The 21,930-nt window shown below is 46.8% G+C and overlaps 1 protein-coding gene across 2 annotated transcripts in view; it reads right to left on the bottom strand.

Annotated features, from left to right (window-relative positions):
• Positions 1-7,055: 7,055 nt before the first annotated feature.
• trappc6bl (trafficking protein particle complex subunit 6B, like) overlaps positions 7,056-21,930 on the bottom strand; it is a 36,635-nt gene continuing 21,760 nt past the window's right edge. The window contains exons 4-8 of one of the 2 annotated variants that reach the window (XM_028795413.2): positions 17,633-17,750; positions 16,153-16,236; positions 12,077-12,170; positions 9,222-9,274; positions 7,056-7,557 (exon numbers count right to left, since the gene is read on the bottom strand). In XM_028795413.2, coding sequence (XP_028651246.1) covers positions 9,243-9,274; positions 12,077-12,170; positions 16,153-16,236; positions 17,633-17,750 — 328 coding nt within the window. In that variant the 3' untranslated portion in view covers positions 7,056-7,557; positions 9,222-9,242. Of the gene's footprint in view, positions 7,558-9,058; positions 9,275-12,076; positions 12,171-16,152; positions 16,237-17,632; positions 17,751-21,930 lie in introns of those variants that run through there. The other variant, XM_028795405.2, reaches the window with a different exon arrangement.

Below are 21,930 nucleotides of genomic sequence, written 5' to 3'. Positions count from 1 at the left end.
TCTGTGTGCCAGTCCATCACAGGGCACTCCACTGGCACACTCGGACGAGTCCAGAGCCACCAATTACTCTGATGTGAGTGTTTATGAGGATCATGGGGAAATAGACCCTCTGGGCACAGGGAGAACATGCCAGCTCCACACAAGAGAATGGCAGCTCTGGTCCCATGCCAGAGGAATTTTAATGGCACAACAATGCCATACCTTGGTAAGGAACAGATATGGCATGGCAGCCTAGAGTGCCACACCATGACACATGGCACAGGATGCCAAGCTCCCTGCCCACACACACACACACACACACACCTATCTTCATGTCATATAGCGCCTTTCATGTTAAGTGCCATCACAAGGTGCTTTGCTAAACAGAACACCAGAGGTGAGTGTAAGGTGAGATCATCATATAGCGCCTTTCATGGGGGACACTTGAAAAATCAGACAAAGTGTCACGACAACCAAAGGGGAATATGGGGGAGTGGGGTGGGGTCAAGTCTGCTGATTGGCTGGTGCCTCTGAAGTGCCCAGTCAGTGCTTTGCAGGCAAGCCTAGGGGGCACTGCTGAGTATTGTGTGCCAGTCAGCCAGCTGGCACCACAGTCTCTCCTTTGGGAGCCTTCTAAATGCAGACACAGACCGGAAGGGAAAGGCCTCTAGAAGAGGTCAGCATCGGGGGTCTTTGGTCTGCTGCCCAGTTCAACTGACGGACAACCTGGACCCTGGCACTGTGGACACCTGGCCAAACACACAGGTCACCAGGGGGGTCACCGGAGTCGCGACCCCTGGCTTGACGCACATGCATGGCCCTGTGGATTTCATTAAACTGGAGAATAAATGGGGGGAGGGGAGCCAATGGGACGCCATGTCAACAGCCCCTCTAGCTCTGGGTTCAGACACTGGTGACACTGGCACAGCTTTGAAGCTTTCAGGACATACAGACCTCCTCCCATGTAGAAGGGTATTGGGGGTCTCGGACTCGGCTCGTCCCATTACTCTCACTTAGTTTACAAGTCAGGAGATCAGCTGATTGAGAGGACCCTAAGGTCTCTGTGCCCCCTGCCAAGTGGATCCCAGAGTGACACGTGCAGATGATGCCAGATACAGAACAGCCATCAAGCGATATGCCAGCTGTGGTGGACTGTCACCTGAGAGAACCCAATCAAGGATTATATAGCGCCTTTCACTTAAAGCAGCCACCTACTGAGTGGCACGATATTGGGTGAGCACACATGGAATGTTAATGAATATAGCGCCTTTCACAGAGAGGAAGACGAAAATGTAGAAGGACGGTTGCTCCACAAGCTCATAAATTGGCAGGACTGTTGGCAAAATCAGGTGTCCCACCAAGAAGTTGATGGACAGGCTGATGTGACACAAGGAAAGCCGAGCGCAGGGGGACAGGAAGTGATGAAGTCACAGTGGCGCATAAGGAGGGGCAACTCACACTGCCACCTCTCTTTAGGGGGTCCATCCACCCCACCCCCAACCCTGCTGTTCCCAGCTGGTCGGCTCTACTCCCCTCACTTTAATAAAAGAGGGCTGACATCCCATAATGACAAGAAACTCTTTTCAAGAGCTGTGCTGTGACATTCGCTCTACAGGAGGTGCCCTTGGATGTTCTGCCTTGTTGTCCAGGGACAGGTCACTTTGGGCTGAGGGGGTGACCAGCCATCCTGTTGGCACTACCCACACAACTCCAGCCCACCCTCAGGTGACCTCGGTGCTGTCACGCCTGTCTAATAGCAGCTGTGGTGCCCCCTGGTGGCCGCGTCCTCAAGGTGCCAGGTTAGTCATTCTGAGCACTCGGTGGGTTTTGCTGAGGCCAGCATTTACTTCATGTATTTTTATAGCGCCTTTCACAATGGGAGGTCTTTAAACCTTTCATCTTAATAAAAGGCTGCCATCCAATAAGTGCAACAAACTTGGCATCCGGCAAACTGCACAGTGGCAGTTGCTCTACAGGGAGTGCCCTTTGATGTTCTTTGTTGTTGTCCAGGAAGCCAATGGAGTGGGCAGAGATCACATTGGGCAGAGCGGGTGGCCTGTTGTCATGTTGGCACTGCCCACCGTAAGGTCACCTTAGCAATAGCAGCAGCTGCAGCACCCCCAGTGACTACGTCCTCAAGGTGCCAAGTTAGTCTTTCTGGGCGCTCAGTGGATTTTGCTGAGGCCAACACCCCTGTGCTCAGTGCTTCTTTGCTTTTTGTATTTTTATAGCGTCTTTAACTCCCTTTTAACAAATAGAAATTGCCAGCTGCCATCCCGTAAGTACAATTGAATTTGGCATCCAGCAGTTGTGCATCAGGAGGTGCTCTTTGCTGCTCTGCCAGCAAACATGGAGTAGATGAAGCCCACTTGGCACTGCCCACCTCCCCCCCTGCTAATAGCAAGCCCTGTGCCACCCTGGTGAAAGACCAGAAGATGAAAAAATCCTAAAAGGGAAACCCAAAAAAAAAAAAAAACAAAACACCAAGGAGCAGCGAAAAATTCTTAGAAAACCGTTAAGGGACCCGCGTGGACACCAACTGTGCACCAGTCATTGAGTCCATCCAGACGGGGACAAGGACAAAGCACCTGTGACAATCTAGTCACATCGATGACACCCCGCGTCACCCTGGGAAATGACCTCGGCGACAGGCAATGGGGGGGGGGGAGTTCAAAAGGAGTAAAGGTGGAGAAGAACACAAACGTGCAATAAACGGTTGCTACGGCGATGTCTCCCATGATTCAACAGGAATTCTGTGGAGGTCTCCTCTGAGATTTGGACTCTTATGGAAGTTCGGATTACGGTTAGGGGCTTTGGTGGCAGGATATTTGACTTTTTTTTTTCCGTCACTTCCTCAGATTATTTTTTTTTGCGGACTGGCGTTTTCCTCCGGTGCCCGTGTCGGGTGTTGTGTCTGCCCTGCACTCCTCACTTTCGCTCATTTTTTTTTTTTTGAATTCTTTGATTATAAACAACGTTTGTTTCATTTGTTTTGGATGTGCGGTCTCCTGGTTTTCCATTTCTTATTCTGACCCTCTGGTTCTTTTCTGGGCCCCCTTAGGCCGAGGCCTGCCTTTTGAGACGGGGTTAGGCCGCCTAGGGTGAAGCCTAACCTTGACTTGAATTCAGTCAGGTCTGGAATTTTGTGGGGGTCTTTGGAGGCCTGTTCCCCCCCCCCCCCCTGCCAAAATGGACTTAGACTTGGTGGTCTCTTGTGTTCCATCGTCACTTGCTGGTTTGTTTTCTTTCCTCACAGCTCCCCCCCCCCCCTGCCCAATGCACCATGCCCAACACGAGGCCATATGGACGTGGGGTGGCACTCTGGTCACGCCCTTAAATCCCAAACCATTCCCTCCATGATCTGAATCTGCTCACATCCCAAAGGCGTGCAGGGCAAGGTCAATGCCAGCTGGGAACTGGTATGATGCCAGTCTGTGGTGGTAAACCTGATAGTCACATAGGTTTAATAATTAGAAAGAACAAAGTGGTCCCAAAGTTCAAGTGGTCCGCTGTGATACGCAGGTGCCATCTTCCCTTAAATTCTAAAGGCAGCCACATCTGTTTGGCAGGATTCTCACTGAAGACGGCCCACCAGCCTGGAGCAGTTTAATCCCAAAGGCCCACGGCATGCCAGCCACACACACATGTGTGGTCACTGAGTGTCACCTAGTGGTGGCAAAGCAGAACACCCAACTGCCCATATTGTGCAGATGCTCCCCCAATAAGCAGTGGCAGGCAGCCGGTGCCAATCCCAGCAGTCCCAGTCAAAGGCAGGAGCCAACTGTGGTTAGGGCACCTGGGCACCCCAGGCTGATTTTGTGTGCCCACTTCATTCATTTTTTTTTTAATATCAGATCCCTTTTTTGGGAAGACATCACACGTTTTTAATTCCTCAAATTGTGGAACACACACCACTAATTAATGGATGTCCACTCGTTTTCAGGCATGTCGACCCCTCGCTGGCATTCAATGCTGAGCCCACCTCATCTGACTGCTGCATTGCCTTCTCACAGGCGACTGGAAAAATGACAAAATGAGGAGGACGACCGCCATACTGGTTTGTCTCCAGCCTCACCAGTTCAAAAACAGTCCCTGGAAAGACCACTCTGAGATCAGCCCCGGGCTTGTCATCAGCAGTGGCCACCAGGTCAGCTCCCAGGGCTCTGGGTGGTCTTCTCAACATGTACGGTGACCTTGGGGACATTTCAGTGGCACTCTCCAGTAAGGTGGCTTTATTGTCATGTCACATGTCACACTTTAGCCAGCCTGGGGGTCACTTTTGGCTCTTTGTTTACAGTTAACGTCACTTTCCTCCATTATGTGCTTTGTGGGCGGTCCCTCAAGAGGCGGGGCCACCTGACAATCACTGCCAGGGGCTGCCCTATAAACCCAGGGCCCCTCCCACATCTGCTGGTGGTTCACAGTGACGGCCTGTGGGAGTCTTGGTGACACTTTAGTGTTTTTTGTTTGCGCTTTGCTATTTTCTCGCTGGTTTTTGGATTTCTGTCTTGGGACGTTGTTGATCTTGGATTGTCTTTGTGTCTTTGGGCAACTGCTCTGCATCTGGGACTTCATGCAGCTTCATTGTATTGAAGAGCAATTTGTGAAGAATACATCTTTAATTTAATGAAGATTCCTCAAGGCCTACTTTGACGGTGTGTCTCCCCCTAGTGGCCATTATTGGAAGTGCTTTGGAGCTCCTGCGTTCACAACACCTACCAATTCTTAAATCTCGGTCCGGGGGGCTCGTCTCCTCATTTTAGGCCCACCTTTTTTGTCCTCTAGGGCTTGGTGACGCTTCATGTGCTTTGTGGGCGGGGCCACCTGTCAATCACCCCCAAGGACTTCACTCAGCCCAATAAATCCTGAGGGTCTCCCCACAGCTCCTGGTGGTTCATCTTTTTGGAGGGTTTTGTGATTTGGATTTTCCAACATTTCTTTTATTTATGAAGAAGAAGATGAGAACAAAATGGAGTACAGGCTGGGGTCAAAACCAAAGGGACAAACTGATCTTCTGCCAAACATGAAACGTGAAGCAAAACTCAGAATCGTAAAATGGAAAGTAAAAGTCGGAAAACTGAGAAGGAAAATAGCGAGGAGCGCAGGTTACGTCATTGGTTGGATACTCGAACGGCACATCAGTGACCTTTTGAAAAGGTCATGCTGATGATGTCACATGAGTGCGTGCTCCCGGGGACTTCTGGGAAGTTGCCTCATCGACTGCCGTGATGAGACACTAAAGAGTTACACCAGACAAGATGAAATAAACACGTTAATCAAATGTCTCGACGTCAGAAACCCCAGAATGTCCCAGCAACTCCTCGGGATAGCGTAAAATAATTGAATAAAGAGCACCAATGGTAGGGCTCTGTTTGTGACCCCGTGGCTGGACTGCGGGGTTTGGGACGTTCGGACAGCGTGTGATGTCACAGTGTCTTCATGACTTTATGATTTTATTAAGCCATTTCTGTGTCTTGCCGGGGTTTTTAAATGGGATTTCCCCCACCCCCTCTAGTGGGAATTTTTGGAACTGTCAGGACTTTACTGTACAGACTTCAGGGCTCGGAGGGCATCACAGCACACAGCGAGTGGCACAGGACAACGGAATGAACTCGAGGACCGCGGGGGACAAGTGCAGGACGGCTCAAGGGCTACACTAATAATCAATCAATCATAAATAAATAAAGGTGAATGCATAGACAGTCATAAATAAATAATACAAATAAATAATCAACCACTAGGAGACCTCGGTTTAGAGTCCAGACCACCAAGGGGTATAAGCTGATAGAGGTGGGACAAAGAGACCATGTGATTGGTGGGAGTGGGTGGTCCTCCAAGGTGGTGTTGGCTTTGCAGCGGCTGTCGCTTGGTAAAGATGCCCCCAATGGGGGGTAGGGAGGTCCCAGTGATTGATCCGCGGTTGCCAAGCCAGAACTTCGTTCTCCTCGTTTGAGTCGTCAGCAACATCCAAAGCGTCTGCAGGGCACTTCGGGTCACAAGGACACCACCTGGGCCTGAAGTCTGTGGTCTCTGCTGCCATCAAGTGGATCAGAGCACACAATGCAGTCGTCGTGACCTGCCATTTAGTTATTTACTTATATATTTATATTTTTTACAATCCCTTCTTGGTCTCTAAAGATGACGGAGATTTAGCTTTGGAGGTTTTAGAGGTTTAAAGAATTTGGTCGTCACCTTGCTGAATGAAATCCAATGCACTTAATGTTCTGCCACAGTGCCATCTTGTGGTAACTTCTTATTTTGTTGTGATATGTGCCTTGTGTGTTGTGCCCATCACCACCAGGGACGGCCCTCAGCCCTATAAAGATGAGGGTCCGCCCCCCCCGCCCGATGCTGCCCTATGGAATTTGTGTTTCATTTCAGTTTTTTGCGCCTCGTTTTCTGTTGGGATTATTTTTTGGGAATTTGACCACCTTGACCTGATTTCAGACTTGTGTCACAGTTCATGTAGATAGAGATGAAGATGTCATACTTGTCGTGTGACAAGCCGGTGTCACACATGTGCACAACTGGCAGTAAGAAGCAGAGCCAGGGGTTGATGAACGCTATTAACGTTCCCCTCTTCCACAGACCACCAGAAGGAAAGCCCAGTTAAGACTCCGCCCACTTCCGCTGCTCCATCACGCCCTCCTGCTGACCTCATTTCCACCGGAGACCCCGCCCCTTCCTGTCCTCCACCTATAAAAACCCTGTTAGTTCAGACAGTCAAGATGGACTCAGTCTTGTATGACGACTCTCTTGCTGTCGCGTTTTACAGGGTGAATCCCCCAACTCTTCTCCTTTGTTCTCTCACAGCGGGTACTGACGGGCATTTAGTGGCACTCTGTTTACTCCCTTAAAAGGCCAATGCCATCTGGGTGCTGCTGAGGCACAACACGGATGTGTCACATGTCCCTCGTCCCTCAGTTCTAAACAGTTCTGACTCCCGGGGGTCCTCGTGCCCCCCTCAGTCTCTGAACAGGCCGAGCACCCCAAACCCCCTTGTAGATTTTTCTTTTTTTTAACCCGCGCCCATTTGCTTTTCAATGTGCCCCTCACCGGACACACAAACTCCACGGTGGCCGTGTTCCAAAACTAAAGTGGCTTTTATTTGTGACAGCATCTGACAGAAGCCAGTCATCTGAAGGACGTCTAATAATATAAATTAATTTCATAAAAAAATACCCTGCGGAAATCCACTGCCCTGAAAGATGGCCTCTTTTTTTTTTTTTTTGCACATCTTGTCGTTTCGATATGAAAGTAATTGAAATTGGGGGCCGAGACCCCACCCAACAGCCAAACACGTGCATCTGTGGACTTGGCAACACCAAATGTAAAGGAGACAAAAAGAAAAACAAAGGAGCAGGCGTCCACTCTGAGGGGTGGCACCGCTGGTCAGATTTGTGGTGGCCAAATCCACTGGAATCCTGGGGACAGCCACCACTACCACTACGACCATCGTGCTGAACACGTGCGGGATGGCAATGGTGGCACAGGTTGGCATCTATCAGCCTGCATCTCCTCTCATTGCCCGACAAGACCACTGACAAAGGTGCCCAGAATCTTCAAGGATGTGCAAAGCTGAGAGACACAAGAAACATAAAAGAAAACGGTCAGCGGGCAGCACGCCATTCACAGAACTGCTGATCTTACATCCAAAGGCTGAGGTCCTGGCATGGGCAGCAGCTACGGGGGGCTCATGGGCAGCACCGCCAGGGCTTATTTATACAAACCTACAATAGTTTATGACCTGGGCATTTAAAACTCCCTTATTCTGTGGCCTCAGAAGGTGCCAGCGCTCTACCAGATTCCCAGCTAGGCTGTCAAGATGCCACACACACCTGCCTGCAGCCCACCCACACCCTGGCATGACTCCTCCAACAGGCCTTTTCACTCATTTTAAATGAATCCCCCACCCAGACTTGATCGTTTATTAGTCTGTTACTAACCCCACGTTACTTTTTGGGGGCTGAGAGAATCGTTGAATGTCCCAGGGGATCAAAAAAACATCCTGATGTGTCAGACTTGAGCAGAACAAACAAAACCAAAATGTCCAAGAACTGCCGACGTCAGGTGCCCAGTCGTACGTCCCAGACACAGGAAGTAGACTCCAGGGGGCGCCAAGGCTGAAAGAACACATGGGCAGGCACAGACAAAGTCCACCCAGAGGGGACACTAATGAGGCGGGGTGGGGGGACAACTGACAAAGAGAACAAAAGAGACGTCACACGCGGGCTGACTGCAGCCCGGCCTTCCTAGTCCCACCCTGACTCCTGGACCCCGTCTTGTCCCGGGTTAGGAGGTCCATTTTGAAACTCTTCTGGGGATGATGTAATAATTTTATAATGACAAATAATCTGTCAAATACCAAAGTGCTGCACTTAGCGGAGGTCATAACCAGTCCAGATGAAGGAAAGGCCAGTTAAAAAAAACTGGCCAGCTAGCCGGGGGGAATACAGGGGGCCTGAGATGAAAGGCCACTAACAGGGTGACAGCAAAGTTAGTCTGGTGGGAGGGGGGGGGGGTACTTTTAGAAATAAAAAGGAGGACCAGAATGGGGGCTACATCTACCTGAGCAGAGTGCCCCCTAAACAGGACTGGAATGGAGTTTTTTTTGGGGGGTCGGCTTATCCCACCGGTCCAAGAAGTGCATCAAGGAAGCCGGACAAACACAAAGACAGGGCAACAAATAAACCCAAAGTCATGGCTGACCCTTTGGGAGGAAATGCCAACATCGCCTTAAAGTGTCAGGAGCCCACCTTTGTATTTGAGACATGACCGAAGCCCCCTGCTGCCCACCCCAAGTGGCCTGAAGGACTAAGGATCATCCACTTGTCCTTTCCAGATGACTTTATTACCCTGCTTGGGTGAGGACCACCTTCAAGTCCTGTCAGCCGCTGCTTGCCCTCCTGTCTGGTGGTCCCAGAGGGCACACAGCCCTTCGCTGATCATCTTTTATTTCGCTTTTTTATAGTACAACGGGTTTCATTGCATCCTAATGACAGTCCAGAGATACTCAGGCAAAACTGCACTGACCCAGGGGGGGCCGAACACAGGGGTCTGTCCCGTGTTTGGCTGGACCAGCTGCTCGTTTCAGCACCAGGGCAGTATGTGGGCTACGACTGCGATGGCCTCTCGCTCACCCGTCAGGCGTCATTTCCAGTGGTTTGTGTCTCTGTGTCTGAACAGAGGCTAACGGTCCCTTTACTGCTACAGAAACTTAAACCGATGAAAAAACAAAGCACCTTGTCGAAGAGATGCGTCTTCTAGGATCTCTGAATTACGACTTGAAATTTACCTGGAGAAAGAAAACACCAAAAAAAAAAGAAAAAAAAAATCGATTACGACGGAACGGCCAGAATCTTAACTAGAAAAGAAAAGCCGAGCACATCACCCCAGTCTGAGTGTCACTACACTGGCTACCTGTGCCATTTAGAATTGACTTGAAAATCCTGCTGATGGTCTACAAAGCCTTCAATCATCTCACTCCGTCCTGCCTGTCACCTTACACTCCAAATCGTAACCTCAGATCTTCAAATGAGGGGCTGCTTAGAATTCCAAGAGCTGAACTTTAAAGAAGTGGTGAGGCGGGCAGATGGCCATCTGCTGTTAGGCACCTCAAATCTGGAATAGCTGACTGATAGAAATTCGCCAGGCTGATATGGTGGAGCCCTTTAAACAAACTGCTAAACCCCCCGTTATTGTAACACGGCTTTCTCGGAGCTCCATTTGAGTGTGACCCTGATATTCTGCATATGCATTTCATTCTCATTTCTATCAAATGTCCACAATCCGCACTGACCCCTGCTATTCTCTGCTGTTCTTTTTCCAGTTTTCTGCGCCACCACCCCCTAGTCAGGGTGCCGTGATGTCCCTTCATTGATGGATTGAAGGCCACATGACCGCCATCGTCTCATTCTTTCACGTGAAGCCTCTTGAGATCATTGATGTCAGGTAGAATGCCTAGTAGGGGGCTGGCCAGGTGGTCTCATGGCCTTTGTTTTGTTTTTTTCTGCCCTCCCTGACCACCTGAGCTCACTTTATTCTTTGTTTCTTAGCATTGTCTAATCTTATGTTTCTAATTTTGATCTCCATCATTTGTATGGAAATGTGCTACAGAAATAAATGGCGCCATGTCCCCTGCCCCTCTGCCTCTCCCCTTTACTTGGGTGTGCAGTAACCACAGACCACTGCGATACCCGCTCTGTCTGCCCGATGTGTGATTTTATTAATATTCATATCATTGCTAATTCATGTGCAGTAATCACAGCCTCGTGTAATATCTGATGTGTGATATCTTACCTTATTAATATTCCTATCATTGCTAACTCTTTTTTTTTTTTTTGCTAATACATCTGTTGCCTAGCAACAGCACCTATTAATTAGTATTCTTCACATTCTTTTTATTTAGCAGTTTTTATATGTAATACTTTTCTGTTCCTTGTTCAAAAGTTTGACTTTTTGTATCTGAATGGAGTAGACCATCAGTTATGTTGTCTGTTAGGCTTTTCCTCTGAATTCACTGTCGTAATCTTCTTTATTTATTTATCTGGTTTGTACAACACTATACAGTGCATCCGGAAAGTATTCCCAGCGCTTCATCACTTTTTCCACATTTTGTTATGTTACAGCCTTATTCCAAAATGGATTAAATTCATTTTTTTCCTCAGAATTTTAAACACAACACCCCATAATGACAACGTGAAAAAAGTTTACTTGAGATTTTTGCAAATTTATTAAAAATAAAAAAATTGAGAAAGCACATGTACATAAGTATTCACAGCCTTTGCCATGAAGCTCAAAATTGAGCTCAGGTGCATCCTGTTTCCCCTGACCATCCCTGAGATGTTTCTGCAGCTTAATTGGAGTCCACCTGTGGTCAATTCAGTTGACTGGACATGATTTGGAAAGGCACAAACCTGTCTATAGAAGGTCCCACAGTTGACAGTTCATGTCAGAGCACAAACCAAGAATGAAGTCAAAGGAATTGTCTGTAGACCTCCGAGACAGGATTGTCTCGAGGCACAAATCTGGGGAAGGTTACAGAAAAATTTCTGCTGCTTTGAAGGTCCCAATGAGCACAGTGGCCTCCATCATCTGTAAGTGGATCCACATCCACTTCCACAGTTCCTAGAGCTGGCCGGCCATCTAAACTGAGCAATCGGGGGAGAAGGGCCTTAGTCAGGGCGGTGACCAAGAACCCAATGGTCACTTTGTCAGAGCTCCAGAGGTCCTCTGTGGAGAGAGGAGAACCTTCCAGAAGGACAACCATCTCTGCAGCAATCCACCAATCAGGCCTGTATGGTAGAGTGGCCAGACGGAAGCCTCTCCTTAGTAAACGGCACATGGCAGCCCACCTGGAGTTTGCCAAAAGGCACCTGAAGGACTCTCAGACCATGAGAAAGAAAATTCTCTGGTCTGATGAGACAAAGATTGAACTCTTTGGTGTGAATGCCAGGCGTCACGTTTGGAGGAAACCTGGCACCATGCCTACAGTGAAGCATGGTGGTGGCAGCATCATGCTGTGGGGATGTTTTTCAGCAGTAGGGACTGGGAGACTAGTCAGGATAAAGGGAAAGATGACTGCAGCAATGTACAGAGACATCCTGGATGAAAACCTGCTCCAGAGCGCTCTTGACCTCAGACTGGGGTGACGGTTCATCTTTCAGCAGGACAACAACCCTAAGCACACAGCCAAGATATCAAAGGAGTGGCTTCAGGACAACTCTGTGAATATCCTTGAGTGGCCCAGCCAGAGCCCAGACTTGAATCCGATTGAACATCTCTGGAGAGATCTTAAAATGGCTGTGCACCGACGCTTCCCATCCAACCTGATGGAGTTTGAGAGGTGCTGCAAAGAGGAATGGGCGAAACTGGCCAAGGTTTTCCGGATGCACTGCATACTGTATACCCTGCTGTATCTTTCTTATATTCTGTAAGTGCCTTGAGCATGGGAAAGGCGCTATATAAATAAAATGTATTATTTTTATTTTATTATTAGCTGCTCTTCAATTTTGTTACACCTGATATATCTCATCGACAAGACCATCCACCTCCATACATCAAAGACAAACAGAACATCACAGCTTCTGTAACTTACAGGCGGGCATCAGCGAGACCTCGGCTGTCACAATGCTGTCAACTCCCAGATTGGAAAGGGCGCCTCTCACCATTCCACAGGTGTATGCCAAATACTAAGAGCAGGAGACAAAAGCAAACAAAACGGCTTATCTCAGGGGAAGGGGGGCCCAGAGGATGTGGCAGGTTTTATCAAAGGGGCAGCCCTCAGGTTCATACAATTTGTGCGACTTTGAAACCCCGTGTGAAACGGCACTGCTTAGCTCGAGTAAGAACAGAGAAAGAGCCACTGGCGTGTAAAGACCCCAAGAGACCAAGATGGGGGGGGGGGGGGGGGGGGGTCTCTCATAAGTGAGACAGGAACAGGTTCTGGTGCCTTTCTAGCATCTGGTGTAAGACCACCGATAATACAGTGTCCTCCATAACGTGCGGGACAAAGACAAATCAAACAATTCAGACATGGTGTGTAAAGTGCCCCCTGCAGACATTCATTTAAGGGGATTCACAGACATAACTTCCATTCATCCATCCATTTTCCAACCCGCTGAATCTGAACACAGGGTCACGGGGGTCTGCTGGAGCCAATCCCAGCCAACACAGGGCACAAGGCAGGAACCAATCCCAGGCGGGGTGCCAACCCGCCGCAGAGACATAACTTTCACATCATTTTTGTACATGCCCCCAATTTTAGGTCACCATCATGTATGGGACAAGTGGTGTTTCTGGGGTTTGTGATTCCTCAGAGGGTTTTCATTGCTAAGACCCCTTAGCCTGTTTCTAATACCTTTTTTTATTTGTTTTTTCTTTATTTCCCCTTATATAATTTCTTGTATTAGGAATTTGTTAGTTTTCGCATACCCCTTGGGGTCAGAGCACAGGGTCAACCATCATACAGTCAGCGCCCCTGGAGCAATGACAGGTTAAGGGTCTCGCTCAAGGGCCCAGCAGAGTGGGATCTCTTTTGGCAGTGACGGGGATTTGAACCAGCAACCTTCTGGATACCAGCGCAGATCCTTAACATCAGAGCCACCACTCCGCCCTTGTCCGCAGTCACCATTGTTCAACAGGAGGACAAGAGCTGTGCCAATGAAAGTCAAAGAAGCCTTTATGAGGCCAAAAAATGAGAAGAAAACCATTGGAGCCATCGGGAAAACCTTTAGGGTGACCTAAATCACGGGTGTCAGACTCCAGGCCTTTGTAGTTTCGATTATAGATAGATATCGACGTCAACTGCTCTCCTCAATGTCTCCAATGTTCACTACCAGAATAGAAGTGATTTATTATTATTATTATTATAGAATTATTATTATTATTATTAATAGAAGTGAAGTTTCTGTGTGCGCACAACTTCCACAAATGCTGATTGGTGTACAGCTTTCAATTTTTACCAATGATAAGGATAAGGAGATTTTCAAATTTTAGAAGCCAAAATATTTTCAAAATTTGATAAATTCCTCCCAGACAATCCATGGCACGTTAAAAATGAGGACGGTTGGCAGCCCTACGACAAGAGGGGCTCAGCAGAGTATCACCAGAGAAGACCCTCAACCCCTGCTGTGATGTCACAGACTTCAAGCAGTCATTGCATGATAGGGATACGTGACAAAGTGCTAAATATGACTGACACTTTGAACAGACCTGCCATTGCTGTGTCCCAAACATCATGGTGTTGTCATTCTACATGCTGTGACCAAAATGTCTGCACATCCCCTTACATGAAAGCCTGCAGTGTGCACTTTAATCATGTCTGAATTGTAATTTTAAACTGTGGAGCAGAGGGGGAAATCAAAGAAAACATTCTGGTGGGCACTGTATGCCTTCAATCAGGGTTGGTGCAAAAGGAATTACTATGCAAAGTATCTTAGCCTTCATAAGCTGAAGCAACTCCATGTTGGCTACTGGCACTGTGACCCACCTCAGGCTCTCCACGTGTGCTCCCTCAGGTCCAAGGATGCCCACTGGAGCCACTTATTTAAAGTAAGACCCCCTAACAGTACATACGGCACACCCTCCCACACAACCCGGTCAATATTGTACTGTTTCAAAGCAACTAGTGTGGCTTGACTGCCCTTTGGTTGGCAACCCCGTTTCTAAAAAAAAAGTTGGGCCACAGTGTGAATTGTAAATAAAACAGAATGTGACGATTTGCGAATCATTTAAATGTCATTGTGGAAACCAGGGGGGCGTACAGCTCCCCCAAACGGTGGCCCACAAGTTCAGCAACACACAGTGGGGAAGCTCTTCTCCGTCACTCACCACAACAGTACAGCACAAAGCACCCAGCAGCACAGTTGGCATCAGAATCTTCTTCCTCCTCTTCCTCCCAACTCTGGCAGCCCAAATGATATGTTACACCTGGGAGTGCTCCTGCTGGCTTCATCATGGATAATTGGAATTACTCCCCCGTGTGATGGAAACCCAACGTAGGGTTCTACAGCTCCTCCTGGTGGCCCCCACAGAACCCAACAGGGATGTGCCAAACTCCCAGCATGCCCTGCGGGAACCTGTGGTGCCACAGCCTCTCAGGAGGGCTGCCTTCTAGCATCCCTGGGAAGGTAGTGCCTTGTGGATGATGTTCTCTCCCCCTGGTCCTTCCATCCAGCTGACATCCCGGCCGGGTAATGGCTGTGGCCATCCGTCGCATCATATTTATTTGAAAATCTAACAAACAGAACAAATCAGATGCTGAAACTGAAAACTAAAAAATATATCTGTCTGTCATTTTGGATTTGATGCCAGCAACACATTTCAAAAAAGTTGGGCCGGGGCAACAAACGACCAGAAAAGTTGCTGGTGGAACATCTGGCAGCTGCTGAGGTTAACTGGCCAGAGGTCAGTCACATGATTGGGTTTAACAGGAGCAGCCCAGAGAGGCAGAGTCTGTCAGACAGAAGGATGACGGTGGTGTTCACCTCCACATAGTGTAACCATTTAAGAAGAATAATTTGGGGATGTCCTCGTCTACAGTACATAAAATCATTCCACGATTTGGAGAATCAAGAGAAATCCCTGAACACAAGGGACAAGACCGGAAAGCCAGCATTCGATGGCCGTGACCTTTGGGCCCTCAAGTGGCACAAACTCCTTTCTGCACATGCTCAGAAACACTTCCCAAAATAATTGTCTGTTTACAGAATGTTGCTGCATCTACAAATGCAAACTCAAACTCCACCATGCAAAGAAAACCTGGTCCAGAAAAACCATCACCTCCTCTGGGCACAGGGTCATTTAAGATGGACTGAGACAAAGTGGACAACTGTCCTGTGGTCTGACAAATTAAAATATGACATTCCTTTTGGAATTCATAGATTCCGCATCCTCCAGGCTAAAGCGGAGAGGGACCACCTGGCTTATTATTAGCCCACCATTCATAAGACCGGAACCTGTGGTGGTATGGAGGTGAGGGGTGCGTTAGTGAACATGGCACATCTGGGAAGGCACTATCAATGCTGAACGATATCTTCAGGTTTTAGAGTAACACATGACGTCCTTTTCAGGACGGCAACGCCCAACCACGTTCCGTATGCATTCCAACTGCATGGCACCTAAGTAAGAGAGTCTGGGTGCTGAAGTGGCCCGGCCACACTTGTCAACCACTGAAAACATCTGATGGATTGTGAAATGAAAATCACGACAAAGGAGACCTCAAACTGTGGGACAACATGTCACTTTTCAAGAACTCCAGCCATTGGCCTCCTCAGTTCCAAGATGTCTACAGAGTGTTGTGGAAAGAAAAGAGCTGATGCCACACAGCGAGTGGTAAACAGGACCCTGTGCCCATGTCTCTGAAACGTGTTGCCGGCATCAAATCCAAAATGAGCAGACATTTTTCAAAACAGTTTCTCCGTTTCAACATCTGATTGGCTGTCTCTGTTCCATTTTCAATTAAATTTGGTCTTTACATGAGTTGCAAATCATCACATTCTCTTTTCACGTTACATTTTGCAATGAGGCCCCACGGTTTAGGAAACAGGGCTTGTAATATTAATAATCAGGGGTGAAGCCGCACGGTGCACTTGGTGGACGTTGATCAGATCCGCAAACGTTTCCTAAGGAATGGCGGTTTGACCCTCTTTAGAATGAAATGAAGTCCCTTACCCTTGGAGCCTCCAACAGGTACTGCTTCCTGTTTGAGAACTGGGTGAGGAGACTGAATTTGCTGTCCTGCAGGACATAGGTGCCCTGGCGAAAAGAAAAGAAATTGAGAGATCAATCAATTTATTAAAAAGACATTTCTGCGCTCAGGATTGAAACCCACCAAACACAAAGTTCACTCATTCATTTTCGACCCCTTATCGGAAACCGGCCCACTGGGGCAACAGTCTCAGCAGTAAGGCCCATAGTCCCTTTCCTGATCCACTCTTGCCAACTCATAGTATGGGATTCCCAGGACACTCCCAGGCCCTCTAACAGATATAATCCTCCCAATGAGCCCTGGGTCTTCCTCGGGGTCTCCCCCCAGCTGGTTCTGCCCTTAAAACCTCCACAGGGAGGTATCCGGATCAGACACCTGAACCACCACAACGAAGTGGCGGGTCAGCGGCTTCACTCTGAGCATCTCCCAGATGTCTGTGCTCCTCACCCTATCACTCTATGGGGGAAACAGAAGGTTAACACTCAAATCTCTGAAGCATACGAGAAAAGTCGTAATGCCGGGCCACCTCAAAAGTCCCTCGCACCTCCTCATCAGCATCTTTTGTGTTGTCAATGTGTCGATCAGCACAAGCCTGGTCCCTAAACCCAAGCTCAGGCTTGAGGCCTTCACCTTTTAAAATGTCAGGCTAATTAATGTTGTGATCCACTCACTCAAAATGGCCAAAGCAGTGAGAGACCTCCAAGAAGAGCCAGTATGAGAAGGTCAGAATTTGGAGGTGCACACAAGAGCAGCCTGGACTTCCACTCTACTAAGCTGGCTTTGGCCTCCACTATCCCAAAATGTACTTGGCCTCAAAGTTCAAGAAAAATATTTAATGGTCCAAAAATAACAGAATGTATTACTTTTGCAAGATTTAGAATTGTGAACTGTGGCTTGTAGAAACAAGTTCCAGTAGGATTGTTTCTAAAAATTGAGTATTTATTAAAAAAAAAAAAAAAAAGTAAAAAAAAAAAGCAAGAAATATTGCCAACAAAGCAAACCCTAGAAATCAGAATCACTCAGACAGAAACTAAAGGGCCAAAAAAATACAAAGAAACAGAAATAGCAAAGAAGAATAAACTCAGCAACTACCAAGTGCATATACTGTGCCACAGAGAGACTACAATTCCCATGAGCCTTTGCTGTCCCTCAATGGAGATTGACATGTGGATGTGAATGATAACATTTACCAAGAACATACAAAAGCAGTCTTAAAAAAAGTCCACGACTGCATTCAGAACATTTAACGGGTTTAACTTCTCCACACGCACTGACGTGAGCTGACAAGACAATCAAGCCAGCTCTCCGTGGGGTTTTGACCATCAGCGTGCTGCCAACACTGAGGCACTACTCAGCATCAAAGGGGGGCACACAATATCATGTTAAACTTGGGCTACACAGATAAACATTTGAAATTAAAAAACAACTCAAGCTAAAGGTTACCTGGTGGTTTGTCCTCAGGTTATCGATTTGTTTTCTGAAGACATTTACCCAGAAGTCTTTGCAAAGGAACTTCATGACGTCCAGGTCATCTTTGAAGGATGGCGTATCTTTGGTGAACCTGGCAGACGACAGCAAGGACAAGGCTTAAGATTCTGACAGAAGGCCTTCGGGAGATGTTTCAAAGGTTTGATATTTTTGTAGAAAATTTTTAAGAGAAAAAAGGGGGACAACCACATAAAAAAGGGCACCATTAAAAAAACAGGGTAAAATAAAAAAGTCCCCAGGCCACCCCACCCCACAACCACTCAGAGATGGCCAAAAAAAAAACAACACACACAATGTGGTAGAAGCACACCATACACATCCTGGCATGAGCAGAAGAAGCCATTTTAATACGTGCAACTCCTCTCTCTAAAGAGGGCAGAGAGAAGAGAAATTAATGTGAGCAGCTGAAACTTCTAAAAGAGATCAACTGTAAGATGAATCCCTCAAGGAGTTTACTAGACCTTGGCCTTGCTTTTTACAGGAGGATCTAAGCAGCTAAACAACTTCCCGAAATTGACTTCTTAATAGTGGATGAAAAGGAGAACAACGAAAAATAAAGAAGGGAAAAAAGCTACGGAGAACAAACACGTGCAGGAGAGAGCGGGAAACGAAAGACGCTGAAGAAGAGCAGGAGGAAAACATGAAAAAGGAGGGGGGCTTCAAATCTTACACACACAGACGTGGACAGACCCCTCAGTTTGACCGCACGTAAAGGGGGGCATCCACAGCTTCGTCCCCTCAAGCGGAATCAGCGGACGGGCCACCCTGGAAGGCTGATCATCTGCTCCTAGGACTTTGGGTTATTTTAACATTTTTCTTTGGTACAATCTTATGAAATTCTTTCATTTTATTTGCTTTCTGGGGTTTTGATGCATGGGGAGAATTTATTTAAAATGGAGGCAACCAGGAGATGAAACACTGAGAAACTCCGCAGAAGATACCCCACGAAAAAGTCCTACTGATCTTTCACCAACTCCAGAAAAGAGAAGACAAAATAGGATGAGACGTTCTAAAAACCAAAGGAGTGAATGCTGAACGCTAATCCAAAGTTCACGTAGTTTTGCTTTGTCCGCAAACTTGGAAAATGGCAAGTGCAATGGAATCGACCTTTGAACTGCTACACTGGTGCCTCACTGGTGCCTGAAACTGTGAAACCCCACCCAAAATCACAATGTGAATTGTGAATACACAATGGGGGTCTGGAAATCGAGAGTCCACCTTAGGAGAAGGATTTAGAAGTCATAGTGGACTCTAAGCTATCAACTTCCAAACAGTGATCAGAAGCCATTAAGAAGGCTAACAGAATGTTAGGTTATATAGCGCCTTGATGTGTGGAGTACAAGTCACAGGAGGTTCTGCTCAAGCTTTAGAACACACTGGTGAGGCCTCATCTGAAGTTCTGTGTGCAGTTTTGGTCCCCATAAGAACATAGCAGCACTAGAAAAGGTCCAGAGAAGAGCAACTCAGCTGATTCAGGGCTACAGGGGATGAGTTAGGAGGAAAGATTAAAAGAGCTGAGCCTTTACAGTTTAAGAGAAAGAAGATGAAGAGGAGACCTGACTGAAGTGTTTAAAGTGATGAAGGGAATGAGTACAGTGGATCAAGACTGTTATTTTAAAATGAGTTCATCAAGAACACAGGGACACCGTTACAGGTCAATTTCACACAAACATTAGGAAGTTTTTCTTTACACAAAGAACGATAGACACTTGGAATAATGCTGAGCCATCGAGGCCTAGGACTCCAGCCTGGGAGCCCAAAGTCACCACTGAAAACCAGAACCAACTCACTAATTGTCCGGGGTCTCTTCAGCCAAAGTGAATGTCACGTATCTAGCCGATCACAGCATTGTCAGTAAAGTCAAGATCATTGAGTCTTTCTTCACCAACAAATGCCCCACAGTGGCTGGACCCCATGACCTTTTCCAACATGCAGTCCATGAAAGTATTGAACATAGAAGAAGCAAGAATATACCCGTGATGAGCCCCAGAATCAACTATGAAAAATGTGAAAGTTCTACGTCCTCTCTGCGCAGCACTCAAAGTACTAGTGTACAGGCCAGCCATGATATTCAGCAACTTTGGGGGGATCACATGAAGTCTCGGGTTGTCCTAAAGGGAAGCTCGATCAACTGAGTCGAACACTTCACAAAAATTAGCAAAGGCTGCAAAAAACTCTGTCAATATTTGCATTTGCACTCGATGAAAACCCTCAGTGCCAGGATGAGGATCATCTAGAGTTCTGTGTGCAGTTTGGGTCTCCAAAAAAAAAACATAGCAGCGCTAGAAAAGGTCCAGAGAAGAGCAAATAGGCTAATTTAGGGCTATAGGGGATGAGTGATGAGGAAAGACTAAAAGAGCTGAGCCTTTACAGTTTAAGACAAAGAAGATTAGGAGGTGACATAAGTGAAATGTATAAAATGATGAAGGGGATGAGTCCAGTGGATCGTGACGGTGACTTTAAAATGAGTTCAACAAGAACACGGGGACACAGCTGGAAACTTGTGAAGGGGAAATTTCACACAAACATTAGGAAGTTTTTCTTTACACAATGAACAACAGACACTTGGAATAAGCGACCAAGTAGTGTGGTAGACAGTAAGACGTTGGGGACTTTCAAAACTCAACTTGTTTTTTTGGAAGAAATAAGTGGAGGGGACTGGCGAGCTTTGTTCGGCTGAATGGCCTGTTCTGGTCTAGAGTGTTCTAATCAGTTCCTGCATAATGATAGTAAAGTCACAAATGATAATAATAATAATACATTTTATTTATTTGTAGGCGCCTTTCTAAACACTCAAGGACACCAAACAATAGATAAAACACACATTATAATAAACAAAACTAAAATACAAAAATTAAAATCAGACAGAGCAATTGTAATTAAAGAGAAGAAGCCGTCTTAAACAAATGAGTTTTAAGTTTAGATTTGAAAAGTGAAAATGATTCAATATTTCTAATCTCAGATGGTAGGGAGTTCCAGAGCTGGTGGTAAGACTGACGAAGGGGAAAGTCAAGTGGATGAAGGAAGAGGATCTAAGGGTACAGGAGGGAATGGCAACATGGAGGAGGTCAGACACATATGGAGGGAGGAGGCTACGGAGAGCCTTAAAAGTTAGTAGGAGAATTTTGAATTGAATTCAGAACTGAACTGGAAGCCAATGAAGCTCCTGCAAGACAAGAGTGATATGGTGAGTAGAAGGGGGCTCTCGTAATGATGCGGGTGGGCAGCTGAATTCTGGACCAGTTGAAGCTTATAAAGAGATTTGTGAGAAAGACCAAAGAAGAGGGAATGGCAATAATACAGACGAGAAGTGACAAGGCTATGAACAAGGATAGCAATGGTGAGGGTGCGGAGAATACGATTAAAGTTACGCAGGTGGAAATACACAGACCTGGGGCCTCATGTATAAACGGTGCGTACGCACAGAAATGTTGCGTACGAACCTTTCCACGCTCAAATCGCGATGTATAAAACCTAAACTTGGCGTAAAGCCACGCACATTTCCACGGTAACTCATTCCTTGGCGTACGCAATTTATCCGCCCGGTTTTGCAGACTGGCGGCACCCAGCATCAAAGCAGTGCTACTGTTCCTGCGTGAACACCCTTTCTTTCTTAGATCCACATTCCTGACGCGGCTTTATAAATACACTGAAATTAACTGCATATTGTTTATTAGTGTAATGCATCTGATTGTAATTAACCTGCAGCAATATAATGGTCCAGGGAATAGCCATAGTATTCCAAATACCAGAACTGCTTTAGCGTTGTAACTCTCACTGCATCTTCTTTCAGCTGATCCCATTAAGGGTTGCCACAGCTAATCATCTTTTTCCACATTACTCTCACTGCACCACTCAGAGTATTTATATCACTGTATCTGAGTGGGAAATCACAGCAGCAGCTGATTGGAAAGAGAATTATCGGTACACAGCATGAAGCAGATGCTGCCTGAGCCAAAGCAAACGCTTTAGTCCCTGTACGGACTTCGCGGTTTAGAAACAGTTTCATCCCAAGAACTCTAAACACACTAAATCAGTCCATCAAGTGCTCCTTGTAGAAATATTTGGACTTATAAGTACAATTACCTCACTGTAAACTTGCACTACAGTTATAATATTGCACAACCTGCGCCACTTTATAAAGCGCGTATTTACATGTGATGACGGTATTCATTTCTAAGACGAAATGCAGCAAAACATGTTGATTATATTATACAGATAAAACTTTAACTTCATTTAAATAATCTGTATTG

Source organism: Erpetoichthys calabaricus, chromosome 1 (assembly GCF_900747795.2).
Source record: "Erpetoichthys calabaricus chromosome 1, fErpCal1.3, whole genome shotgun sequence".
In the NCBI taxonomy this organism is placed as follows: Eukaryota; Metazoa; Chordata; class Cladistia; order Polypteriformes; family Polypteridae; genus Erpetoichthys; species Erpetoichthys calabaricus.
Note: the sequence above shows the minus strand (reverse complement) of the source record. Positions and strands in the feature narration are given on the sequence as shown.